The following is a 13,717-nucleotide window of genomic DNA, read 5'->3' as shown; positions in this document are numbered from 1 at the left end:
CACCCAATTATTGGAGGAAGATAAGCCACAAGGCCAATAACAAGGTTGTTGATGGTGACCTGCAGGGCCTTCTTCTTCTCAGGGTGGATGTTTCCTCCTGCAGGGCTCAATCTCTTCAGGGTCCAAAGAATGAACACGTCACAGAAGCAAATAACAGGGAGAGTCAGGATATAAAACAAGATTAGGGTGGGTTCAAACGCTACCTCTTGTTGGAAAGCAAAATAACATCCATATGCAGCATTCATAGTCCAAACACCAACAGCCATCAGGATCCTGGGAGTCAGACTCTTTCTTGCCCGGTATGTAAGAGGATGAACCACAGCCAGGTAACAGTCCAGACAGATGCAGGTTATAAACAGAGGCCTTCCACACACATTGAATGAATAGACGAAGAAAGTAAATCCTACAAACACGAAGTTATGCTCATGAAAATTGTAAAGCATGTAAGGTTGATTAAGTATCAAAAAAAGCCCATCCATGACAGCTTGATTTAACATAAAGACGTCATTGGGGGTGAATGTTATCCCTTTTCTTCCTTTCTGGAACATGTCCAAGAGTATGGCAACTGCTCCAGGAAACCCAAAAACAAAGGAACCAACAGTGACACATGTCCAGAAGATATCCTCCTGTTCAACATCACACTGCATGTCGGCTGTTGCATTAGGGTAGTCAGTGATGTTATCTAACTGAGACATTTGGATTGCTCTGTACTTTTACTCTCAAATCAATCAGCTGAGAACCTCCAAGTACTGCAACTGAACCAGTCGACCTCTGTGAGTAAATTTAAAGTTAGACCCGCTGGGTTTGAGTAAGTTCTCTCGATTTGAATAAGTGGCGTATGTGTATAGGTGTAGGTGTATGTTAAACTTGACATGCCTTACCTACGTCATCTGTCACCTCAACAAACACAAACTTTTCCACCCAGATTTGAATTTGTTTTGTAAAATCAGGAACAACGTGACATGTCACACCTCTGTGCATCTGGCGTGCGTTAAAGTTTCCAGCCACAACGGTGGACCAAAGGCAGAAGCACATATTCCACATGAAGATCTTTGAAATCCTCTATTTTCTGTACTCTGTGATTTTGACTACCTGAAGAATGAAGGGGCTGTGATGAGTGACAACATGCTGTTGTTAAAAATGATGTAATAAAACTGTCCCTGTTTATGACAATGCCACCGTACTCTGATGTTTAGCAGGTATAATGTTTACAGTGTTCACCATCTTTAAAATCTACTTCGAATCAACTTTCTATGGATGCATCAAGGCGAAAAATCACCGACTTTACTATCTCTTTTGGGTTTACTAACTAGCTAACTAACAAGTAAAAAAAAACCCAGATATAACCAAACACACATCTAGTTATTTAATTTACACCCACTGACTCAACAGCATAGAAAAGCTTTGATATTAAATACAACCCTTTATATTGAGCTTATGTTATTGAATTAATTGGATGAAAGATCTACATGTAATTGAGATACTTAAAGTCAATGTTTTAGGCAAATTATTTTAAGCGCAGTGTGAATTAGCAGTGATTCATTACCTTGATCTTGCAATTCCCAGATCAAACAATATTACCTTATGTATTGGTTTCTGCAGCATCCATATGATGGATTTGAGTTACATGTAGTCACATAGTGATTTCTGTAATGGGCCAGGATTTATACGTCAATAATCAAACCCATCCCTTTACCACGTTATTCTTGTATTATTAAGTGTTTCCCTTATTTTTAATTCATCTGTCCTGCACATTTAGAGTCAGGGGTTGATAGATTATTTTTTATCTTACAACAAAATGTTCTGTTTCTGCTGTGATTTTGTTGGTTTGTACTGTGAAGGTAACATCTATTGCATGTCTAGCCATCCAGGGAGAGAGATTTGTGGCTCTAACTGAAGTTTTTCCCCTCCAAACCTTGAATTTACTCAACCACATGCATATTACAGCCAGTGTGCAGTCATTACAGGGCTGTCCACAGTCAACCAACAGTGCAATCACCCACGCCCCCACTTAAACCAGTCAGACACAGTGTCATACGAAAGATAGTGGATTTTATTTGTACTTCTTTATTTGGTACAGTCTTTAAAACAGGAGAGAAACAGCAGTGAGTTGGAGGAAGAAGAGACCAAAACCAAGACATTTTACTTTTGTTTATTTCATCTCTCCCTCCCACTCACCATCTTTCACCATCTCTTTCTCTAATTACAGGATTTGAAACAAATCATGCTTTCCTATTTTCACTGCAACTTTTCCTTTCGTGCCTGTGTTTAAGAGAAGGAGAGACAGATTAAAGAGAAGGGGTAGGCAATCTATTATAGTACAGTACTCCCACTCTTAACTGCCTTCTCCTCCCTGATACAAACAAAGGGACGAGTCCATTAAACACTCTGTGTCAGGGTGAGACTAACAGACCACTCGGGTCAGGCTGCTCACTTGTTTCAAGTGAGCGACTGTGCTTGCACCACAGCACCCAAGAGATATGTCTGACTGGCCGCTGTATACACTGGACTGCATATGCATACGCGCTGTACATAGGTATGATGCATGCACTGTTGGCCTCAACGCAGAAGGACAGAATGAGTGATGGGAGGAAAAGCAGGAGGTACAAGAGGCAGGGACAGAGATGGAGAGAGAGTTTCAGTGCCACAAGATTATTTTTATTGAAAATAATCCCATGTCCTCCTGTTGGTACTCACACACAAACAACCACACAGCCTTCAGTCCTCTCACTGAGTATCTCGAGAAAGGAGACAAGTCTTTTTGTAGTGAGCTGGCAAGCGGACAGAAAGGGCCGAGGGCGCGAGAGTGTGCAAGGGAGCCACGGCATCGGAGAAGAGTGAGTAGAGTAGATGTTGCGTCGAGTATGGGTTTGAGCGGAGGCAGAGATCTTTGAAAGAGATGGGGATTTATTCCTCCTTCTCTTCTCCGTGTGTGATGACGTAGCAGATGTTCTTGTAGTCCACATTGCCAGCCACATCAGGGGGGAAAGCAGCCCACAGGTTGGTCATCTGTAGAGGAAGGATTACAAAACTGTCTTACAATGCTGAACAACTGGTGACAGAATGAGAATATGAGTGAGAGAAAGCCTGATCAGCTCACCTCCTCAGCGGTGAACCTGTCGCACTGGGTGGTCAGGAGCTCCTCAAGGCTGGAGGGGGAAAAAGGAGAAAAATTAATCAGTCGGATGATCGTTCTTGAGTCAAAGAGCTTTTGTGATAGAAGGTAAAGTAAAGCTAAGAGCCCTTACAATTCCTTCTTGATGGCGCCGGTGCCCTCGGGGTCCAGGACCTTGAAAGCGCTCACGATGACGTCCTCGGGATCAGCACCTAAGAGGAAAAGAAGCCAATTAGTCAAAACAAGAAGAGAATAATAAAGATAAATGATCATCAAGCAACAAGGGAGGCTTGAACTGTCTAAGTGTAAGTCCTAACACACCCTTCAGCTTCTCGCCGAACATGGTCAGGAAGACGGTGAAGTTGATGGGGCCGCTGGCCTCCTTCACCATGGCCTCCAGCTCCTCATTCTTCACATTCAGTTGGCCCATGGTGGCCAGCACGTCCCTGAGGTCGTCCTTGCTGATGATGCCATCTCTGTTCTGGTCGATGATTGTGAAAGCCTGCCAGGAGACAGCCAAGTAAGAGAGGAGACATCAGTCAGTGAATGAAAGAAAATAAACCGTGCCACCGACCCTTCACCACCTCCTCAGATGACACTCATAATCCTCACATTTCCCACAAGTCCTCATCATAAGACCTGCTTATGATAATTATTTGCCTGAGATAGCCTTCCAACATGAACGTGTAAATGTGGAGCTGTTTTCCACCTCTCCTCTCCACATAGCTGGGTGTAGCACCCAGTGAAACCAAAGATGGCATTGGGAACCTTTTGGGACTTGGCAGCTGGTCGGCCACTTGTCTTTCTAAGGTGTTAAAATGGTCTCGGAATGTGAGACAAGCCCCTTGCGACATTTAAGGAGAAGGTATTGATTACAGCTGTCGTTCCCGCCCTCTCTTGTGACTGAATCTTCTGACCCTGTCCCCAATGTTATTTCACCTTCTGAAGTCGCCAAAGGGTAAGCTGAGCTACTGTCGCCACTTTATTCTCTATTCTTTATACCTGTATACTCTATTGTCTTCCCTAAACGTAGACTCAACATTAGGTCCAGGGACCTTGTCTTGTTGTTTCTACCTTGAGCGCCTCTTTCCTGCTTTGATGAATATCACTGTCCCAACAGCTGTTGGCAGGCATTCCTGTGAGGTCACAGAGCGACAGTGTACGGAGTCTCTGAGGAGGATTACTGAGCTACTGAGCTGCTGTCATCGGAAAAATCTGATTTACTGTCCTGTCCTGTCACGCTGATGAGGACATTTTTCACTGTCACGCAGTCAAACCAATCAGGTCTATGTCTTTCGAAAGCTTCCTCACATTACCTCCAAGGTCAAATGATACCTATGAGCACTACATAATGTCCCTTTTCCCAACTTAGGTCATATTATTAGAAGGCTTTAAAGGGCCTGAGATGTGAGAAAACTTTACCTCCTTGTACTCCTGGATCTGGCTCTGCTCAAACATGGAGAACACATTGGAGGATCCACCCTCACCCTGCTGCTGCCTCCTCTTGGCCTTCTTGGGTGCCTGTGGAACGGTGGAAGGCAGAACACACTTCAAACATCACATCAACAAAGCAGACTTCAATGTTAAACACAGTGATCCTGGATAAGTCTAGGCGAACCATATGAGGATTTTCAGAAAGTCCTAAAACAAAAGGACCCAGAGTCCTAAATTGCTCGTTTCTGTAACTTTGGTAACGCTTAAAGATCTACTTAAATCACTGTATCTGATGACTTTTGCCAAGTTGCTTTCAAGCAATCAAAGAAATCTGTCCATTTTGAATCTATCACCCAATTTAGGGGATCAAGTACTACGTAATTGCTTTGGGGGCTACAATAACACACAAGTCATCCTGAAACATTTTGTATTTTTCGTGGTTAAGATTTGAGATGTTAGCTCAAGCCAGCAGATAAAAGTTAAATCCACAGTTTGGGAGGCTCGGCTCAAGAGACTTTTCATGGGCTCTTGATAATCCAGAAAGTAAATGTTTCAGTGATGCTTTCATCTCATCGATCCTACATCCCTAGAGACTGCTCCTCCGAGGAACGTGGCCACACTCACCATCTCTCAAGTTTCTGGGGTTGTTGGTGGTCAAGAAGAGAAGCCTACGCCAAAGCCGATGTGACTGACATGTAAGCAATGGACCCTTGGGGCCTTATATACTAGCCCATGGGGGGCTAACTTTAGCCACACCATCAGGTTTGGCAGGGAAACAGATCTGAGGGAAAGTAAGAGAAAGAGGGAGGAGCGAGGAGGTGGTAGGGCGGATCGGTTTACCGATGCTCCAAAATAGGCCCCAGGAGTCTTGGAATGAGGTGAATTCAATGCCAACACACATGCAGGACTTTGGCGTCATCTGTGGACTAATATGGCAAAAGTGACCACTGTGGGACAACTCAGCTGCCCCCGAACTCTTCCTCTTCTTCTTGACATACTGAGAACTTTTGTTGTAGCTATTTTTATTTCTTTTATATCGAGAACAAAACCGGAGTGTCTGATGACAGGCTGTTGCTGCTTAACTCCTGTGATGCTCACACGGATGGGATTAACAGTAATTAACAGCTCCCCGTCGCTCTAGGTGACAACATGTATCCGCAGTAATCATATCCTAAAGTCATCGCCTGTCTAAATGATAGGTTTGGTCTGAGATTAGAGCCCATCACCAGATCGGTAGTGGGCAGCAGGGTGTATAAACAGTCATGAAACTTGAAAACAGTTGGCTGATGGACGCTGGTCTGGCTCCAGAAGTGACACGCGACTACTAGGACTAGAAACAGTGACCTTGCGTCGATGAGAGATGTAAACAGTGCTTTAATGCGGACACAGGTGGAAGGAAATACTTTGTGGAAACATTTAAAGTTTTTATTTTGAAAGAGAAGAATCTAAATCTAGGCTGCACACATGCCATACACAGGGAAAAAAACAAGTAAAGATTCAAGTACGGGAAAGAACAAGAATTAGATTTCATAGCAACTAAATTTCAAGTTCTTGATCACTCTCTGTTAAAGGTGCAGTATGTAGTTTGGGGGAAGAAATTTTAATCAGAAGAGAAAGATCTTCTTGACTGATATTGTTATCCCTAGACAAACTAACTAATCATCATGACTGAATAAACTGGACAAACGAACTGACCTTAAGGACAACACAATTTTATACTTTGTTCATATGTGGCGGACCCTGCCACCTTTCTAGTTTCAAACAGTGTTCTGGGGACCTTATTTTCCTCTGAGAACAGTTTGTTTATTCAGTTATATTTATCGTATCACCTCAATACTACTGTAATATTAAAATTTTGAGTTTGAATTTCTTCTCAAAAACTACATAGTGCCCTTTAATATCAATTTCTTTGATTAATAAGTCACATATGTGATGGGAAAAATCATGTTGATTGGGCTAAAAGAGCAGTTTTCCCACTACAGATACACTAATTTGGGTTTCTCCTGGAGGTTCCCAGTATAGTTGCCCACCCACTCAACTCCATATATGAGCTCCATAGGCTGCCATCAATCACACCACTGTCAGGCTATGGTATGTATTGGGACGCAGCAACAGCGTGAACCGATACTGCCTTTGCTCGTTTGTAGGTCTTCTAGTTCACACCACCCAAACTTCTTTTAAAGGGGCCGATATGTTTTTTTCCGAAATTCTTGGTTTTGATTTGATCTGATCCTAGATCTGCCCACTGATTAATTGATCCTATGTGACGAATGTCACGAGCAGCAGAGCAGCCACTTCCAGTATGGGCTTGAAGGTGAAAAGAGAGACAGAGGGAGAAAGAGACCGAGCTCTGTCAAAGACCATAAAAACAAGACAGCTGAAGAGACTGAAATAGCGCAGACTCCCCCGCCTCTGCCCGCCATTCTCTTTCTCAGCCATTTTGACTCTTCTAAAATTCGACAGACTTGCCCTTCTTGGCCTGCTTTGCCCCCCCATACAACTGTTGGTCCTTATTTTAGCGACACAATCATGGCCTGCTGCCTGATGTTTATTTTTGATCTCATAGGTCCTGTTTAAAATCAGAATTTTGCAGATTGCCCACTATTTTATTTCTCCTTCAGCTTTTTATGTTTGGACAATTAACAATCAGGAACTTTAGCTTCTTTCGATGGATAAATGTTTGTAGAAAAGCACGGCAATCTCCATCCCGTTTCATCTGATTAGTTATTCTTGGTGGTTTTTGTATGTCCAAATTTTTGGTTTTCCCATCCCCGTCATTCCCCCAGGCAGGTGTCTTCTGGCACTTGCCAGGCCATCCCTTGTCTTGATGTCTTGCCTGGTTAATGAAGGCTACATTTAAAAAAAATAAAATAAAAAAAATCAATCAATGTCAATTTTCCCCCTAAACAAAACACTGTGATGAAATATGATTTTATCAGTTAATTTATTAGAATGTTTATTAGTATGTTGTAACTGTAGTTTTTTATGACAATATGCAGCATTAATCCACCAAAACAGATTTACAAAAGTCATGTTTGTCTCAATAATATTAAATATTCATGATGAAATAAGCAACAATCAGAAACCTTATCAAAACTTTTCATACCATAAAGATTCTTGATTCCGGTTTGTGGATTACCTTCTGGTAACTAGACATATATGACACAAGCCTTTGTTTTCACTTCTAAACTAAGTAAAGTATTTAATTTCATGTAACTATTTGTTTTTTAATTATTACTCAAATTTTAATTTCTGCAATCATGGAACAAAGAACTTGACTTGGTATCATCGCTAATTTTACCAATAGCATCCATGTAGCTCGACTGGACGACAGAGTAGATAAAGATCAGTGAGGAAGATGTCACACTAACTGTTGCTGTCGCTGCCTTTTAACCTTTGAAAAGTGTTACATGTGACCTTTTGTATAAAACCTCACATAAAGAAATCCCTTCACTGTAATGAGGAGCAGAGATTAATAGAGCAGGAGATCATAGATCATTTATTGACTATGGCATATCAAGTAAAAAAGAAACAGTTACCTCTTGAAAACAAAACACATACAAATATTTGAAATATATCTTCACAATAATTGTTGTAATTCTTATTTACATAATAGCTTTTCAATACCACCACAGTTACTGGAATTATGATTTAGACATTGTGTATATTCCACATTTATCAACCAAAATCTATTAAGTTTTCTTCCTGAACAACATCATCACCTCGTCCCCTCTTTGACCAATCAGCAATCAGTTCCTTCACCTCTTTTCCAAAATCGTCATGTAATTTACTAAAATCCTCCTGGGTGCTGAAACACAACCCTGACCACTCCCCCAGAGGCGGAGCAGGAGTGTTAACAGGCATCACATTTGCACTCCTCTTGGGCCACAGTTTGGGTGATCTTTTACTGGCTGTTTTGGATGAAACGGTCGGAGCTAGAAGCGTCGGACTGGAGGTCAATGTGGATCCTGCTCCCACACCTGGTGCTGGAAATGAAGAGAGCATTGAAGTTTGTGCGCTCAAACAGGAGGCTGCAGGAAATCCCGCTTCTGCTGTGAAATTTGGCATGACGAAAGGCTTGGCTGGTTCACTGGGGAACTCAGCTAATGCATCTGAGGAACAGAGAAATGCAGAAATAACCAAACAGTTGGTATGTTAACAGAGACATTACACTGAACTCATTTCTCAGTGCTGTTGCTGTGGTGCAATGTTTTGCTTAAGGACACCACGACCCACTATGCCACATGAACAACAGCCATCCAGGCTGTAGAGCACTGCGAATGTCTTATTAATTATTCATTTTACTTTTTAAAGATGCAAAACAATTAACTGTATTGTTACGCAATAATTAAAGGTGCAATATGTAAGAATTGACCACCTCGAATTCAAAACAGCTTATCATCAGAGTGACCGCTAACTGCTGCCAAAGCTTTGTGCTCGACATCTGGACCAGGATGGGCTAGCTGGTTAGCATGCTGAACATGCTTTGCAACACAATACATAGAAGTCATAGCGTCGAAACTGTTATTCCTTCACATTCTGTTGATAACTTTTCAATGTTTTCAACTAAAGTTCTTACATATTGCACCTTTAAGTGTTAAACACTCAAACTACCTGGCCAGGTCTGGCCCATGAGAGCATTACAAAACAGCCCCTATGTTTTAAATCTATTGCTCAATAATGGGACAGAAATGTTTTACCATTTTTGTTTGTATTTTAGAGTAACCTTTTTATTTTCTAGCAAAGTTGCAAAATCAGAGGATAAATATGGCCAAACTGTGACGCTTCCCACACGCTTATATGAGCTCTCCACTTAATCACCCGGGTGCTTCTGCTTGAGATGGTGAAATAAAGTTGTTTGTTGTTCTCTTGTAACCAAAGCATTCCCACACTACTGAGACTGCTCCCCTATTTGATATCAAACTCCTCCGCCGTGGAGCTGCGAGCAATTTTATTTTCACTTCAACAGTATGACAGCATTACCTCATTTTATCGATATCATTGGGAACGATACAATATGGCACGTAAATACTTATACTATGACCAGCAACACTTTTGCTTTACCATGTCTCAAATGTCTCTTTCCAAACATAGAAAGTCAGGTTGAGCTAGAGAACAGACTGTTTCAAGAAGTGTCAACAACTGATCATTTTCATGGAGTTTAATGAGACTGCTGCCTGTTTGATTCCTGCCCTAAAACAGGAGGAATTTGAACCCCTCTTTGAAAAAGTCGACATATTTAGATCATTACAAATTGACTTATTGTGTTTACATGAATGTGTCTGAGAGATGTTACGAGGTTATACAGTCTGCATACCATGTACCACGATGTACACGGCGTCTGTAAGCAGTGATTCACACAGCTGCTCTCCAGAACAAAGGCGGCTCTCTTTCACCCACAGATAAACAAACACCCTCAGCCTTCCAGCCTCTCACCTCTGTACTTCTTCTCCAGGTCCATCACTAGCAGGGCCAGGTAGCTGTGATTGGCTGACAGCAGGGCTTTGATCCAGCTCTCCTGACTGGCCTGGTCCTCGGCAGCAAACTTGTACGTCCGCAGTCCCGGGTCGCTCCACACCAACGAGAAGGCGAACTGCTCTTCGGACTCGCACAGCTGGACGGTGCAGCCCTCCAGAACAATCACTCCTGTCAGGTCTCGGTCGGTCGGCCGTTCCTTGTAGAAGAGGAGGTTCCCCTTCAGCATGCACCAGCGCTTCTGATAGGAAGTCTTTATCTCACCCTGTGGGACGATTGTGCCATCTGTGGTTTACTGACTCAGTTACAAATAGATCATTTACTCAATTCATTACACAACCTGCTTGGTGAAATAATGTGTTTTTATGAAATTACTAAATCCAGCACCAAAAAGGAAGTAATGTCCTTTATAAAGGTTTCTATGAGCTTTGAGATTCAAAATATTACATCAAGTTCAGCAGTAATATTCAAGCCATTTATTCTGTGAAGGAATGTAACTCAGTATATTTACTCAAGTGCTGTACTTCAGTACAATTTTGATGTACTTCCACTTACTACATTTTGGAGGCAAACATTTTACCATTTTCTCCACTACATTTATTTATTAACCTTAGTTACCAGGTACTTTGCAGATTTCATGCTGCATCAGAACCAAAGTAGTGCATTTTAAAACGTATTTATTTTATCTGCAATTGAATTTAATAATCAGAAAAATGATGAATACCGGAGCCGATAAACCCATAGTGTACAATTCATACATACATCTATAAACATATATATATATATATATATATATATATATATATATATATAGATAGATAGATAGATAGATAGATAGATATAGATATATACACACATATATGTATAATTTATTTTTATGTGTACCTATGACACTTAAAGGGGAAATATTTAAGAATCGGCCACCTGTCGAATTCATGCTCAAAGCAAATAAAGGGCAGCATATCACCAGAATAAACGCTAACTGCCTCTAACTGTATCTGCCGTTAGCTAATTAGCTCAAAACCGCAGCTAGCGGTCCAGATTGGGAACTCGGGGACCAGGTGTGTGTTGGTGTGAGGGCTAGCATGCTAACTTCTCTGCAACACAATAAATACATGTTATAAAGTCAAAACTCTTTTTTGTTTCACATTCTGCTGATGATTTTTGTGAATTTCTGAATGTTTTTAACACAATTCTTACGTATTAAAGTATTACGTATTGCCCCTTTAAGTACGTTTATTGCCAGAAAATTACTTTAGATACTCAATAGCCGGTACTTCATATAACTTTTACTCAAGTACTATCTGTAGGGGTAACTTTATTTACTATTTTAACATGATAACTTGATGATGACATTTGGGTAATTTTTCACAACACTGGTCTTTCATCTTAATTTTTTACAGTGTAACTTTATTATATAAAGTTTATATTGTGAAGTTAATGTTTCAGAGGTTATAGGCAAAGTGGTGACTGTTGGGTATGTTTTTAAAAACCACATACTACTTCTGTAAAGTGATGGAAAGAAGAAAAAGCATCCTGTCGACTTCCTCATGGATTTGGACAGAGCTGTGTCTTACCTTCTTGAACAGGTAGCCTTCTTTGTCTACTGGAGAGTTGGAGGATTCATAATGGCTCACAACTTTTTCATCAAGCTTCATTTCAACATCGCAGGCTGCTCATGAGAGAGCCTGCAACACAGACGACACCAAAAATAATGCACCCTTCTTCCTCATTTATTACTCAGCATGTTTGTTTACTGAGCACTAATATTAACAGGTCGGCCAAATGAGCCTACTCGACTTCCGTATTCATGAAAATGCCGATTTTAAGACTTTTTAAAACAGCCAAGTACCTTCACGGGTTAAACATCGTTAAAATGTTGTTGGAAACCTGCCAGACTGACCGCCATTAATATCTCGCCAGATGGTTTTTTTTTCAGGCGGCGGCAGTTTCTCACCATCCGACTTCCCGTACGATGAAAATAACTCACTCGTGAATTTCGGTTTCTATTACTAACTACCCAAACTTGAGAAACAGCGAGGTCACACAGTTTTTCTCACTTCCACATGCTTCTTGTTTACTCACCTTTCCGAAGTGTGTAACGTGTTTCAGTTTCCTCGGTGGGTGTGTGTGTGTGTGTCAATCACTTCCTGGTAGCCAAGGTGAGGAGGGCAGCTCCACGTCAACAACACACACTGAACTGAAAGTGTAACAACTGCAGCAAGAGGCTCTGAAGCAATACAGGAACTGGTGTACTGTTAAAACCTACTGTTTAAATAGGTGAAGTGTTCCAACAATAATTATATGTGTATTTTAACTACCTAATTAACAGCAATTCTGCATTACCTGTCCAGCAAGGTGGACAACTGTGGCCCCCACGAGTGCTGGTACTGTGCCAACATCAATCAGTTTTGTTAATCAATGACAAATTTAAAATTGCACCACTAAAGTACAACTAATGTATTATTAGGTAATTCCTTGCCACATGGAGGGGACTCATCCTGCACCAATGACATAAACGTAAAGTCTTCACATCTGATTTAATGCATATGATATTAACAGATTTCTGGATTATTCTTGGGAATAACATTGTGATCATTTTAGGCTTAATTGCAATACACATTAGGCCTTTATATCTTGATATTTTGAAATATCCTCTAAAGCACTTCATAAATGATAGAATGAAACAATATTTTTGACCAGAACCTCAATATTGATATTGTAACAATAATGACTACTGATACTTAACACTTCAAATATTAACACAATTAGGTTTTTGATAGTCAGTAATGTGGATATAACGACAAGTATCAGAACAAGAAGAACAGTGTGGTAAGTTAAAAAAAAATTACATCACTTGTAATGCAGCCAGTAAAAACAACACTTTTGCACAAACTCAAAATCTAATGGAGGTTAATGGAGAAACAGATATATTTCCTGTATTTTTGATATATTTGTATTATTTATTATTGTACATTTGTTTGTTATGCATTAAAATACCAGGGGAAATTAATTGCATATGAAGACCTACTTGGAAGTTAATGTGATCTTGTTTCTGTTTCAAAATCAAGTTTTATGATCTTAGTTTATATTGTGCCGACATGTTGTATCTTTCAAAATATATAAGATAAGATAATCCTTTAATGATCCCCACAGAGGAAATTCAAGTGTTGCAGCAGCACAAAGACAAAGTAGCAAGTAGTAGAAGTAGAAAAATACAGTGTAAGCATAAATGTTGACTCTTGATGCACTCTACCAGAGTTGGCAGTCAATATGTGACAATATATGAGCCTTTAAGTGATCATTAACGAGTCCTCTGATGAACAGTTCGATTGAAACGTCACTCACTGAGACATTTGTATGGGTAATAAATTTATTGATTTTTGCTGTGCAAACTTTTCCTTTTTAAAATCCTAAATAACTAAATACATTTGCAATAAATACATTCAGCATACAGCAAGCTTTAATCAGTCTGGAAAATCAGGCAACTTTAATGACAATCATGCTTTTCAGGTTTTCATCATTGTCTTTAGCATTTACTTACTTAACATCAGACAATTCATTGTGTACATCACCAAAAGACTTATTAAACTATAAAATGTGTCATCTTATATTTTTTAAACCTGCTCTTTAGCCCACTGGATATGAATCAGTTTAATCCAGAATCAATTCTAGCTGAGAGATGCACGGATA

The 13,717-nt window shown here is 40.4% G+C and overlaps 2 protein-coding genes across 4 annotated transcripts; both read right to left on the bottom strand.

The window, feature by feature from the left end:
• Positions 1–2,051: 2,051 nt before the first annotated feature.
• LOC141015987 (myosin regulatory light chain 2, skeletal muscle) lies at positions 2,052–4,631 on the bottom strand. The gene is made up of 5 exons (XM_073490216.1): positions 4,538–4,631; positions 3,437–3,617; positions 3,249–3,327; positions 3,101–3,149; positions 2,052–3,009 (listed from the first exon to the last, which is right to left on the bottom strand). Exons 1-5 carry the CDS (start codon positions 4,571–4,573, stop codon positions 2,908–2,910), a joined length of 447 nt encoding a protein of 148 aa, XP_073346317.1. The 5' UTR covers positions 4,574–4,631; the 3' UTR covers positions 2,052–2,907.
• Positions 4,632–8,021: 3,390 nt separating this feature from the next.
• LOC141015080 (sesquipedalian-2-like) lies at positions 8,022–12,197 on the bottom strand. 3 transcript variants are annotated; one of them, XM_073488989.1, is made up of 4 exons: positions 12,110–12,197; positions 11,602–11,712; positions 9,986–10,289; positions 8,022–8,661 (listed from the first exon to the last, which is right to left on the bottom strand). In XM_073488989.1, exons 2-4 carry the CDS (start codon positions 11,680–11,682, stop codon positions 8,228–8,230), a joined length of 819 nt encoding a protein of 272 aa, XP_073345090.1. In that variant the 5' UTR covers positions 11,683–11,712; positions 12,110–12,197; the 3' UTR covers positions 8,022–8,227. The 3 variants fall into 3 exon arrangements, with proteins under 3 accessions (XP_073345090.1, XP_073345091.1, XP_073345092.1); XM_073488990.1 differs by having other exon boundaries at positions 11,877–12,122; XM_073488991.1 differs by lacking the exon at positions 12,110–12,197 and adding an exon at positions 11,928–11,946.
• Between the last annotated feature and the right edge of the window lie 1,520 nt (positions 12,198–13,717).

Source organism: Pagrus major, chromosome 20 (genome assembly GCF_040436345.1).
Source record: "Pagrus major chromosome 20, Pma_NU_1.0".
In the NCBI taxonomy this organism is placed as follows: domain Eukaryota; kingdom Metazoa; phylum Chordata; class Actinopteri; order Spariformes; family Sparidae; genus Pagrus; species Pagrus major.
This window is presented reverse-complemented; position numbering and strand designations above follow the sequence as displayed.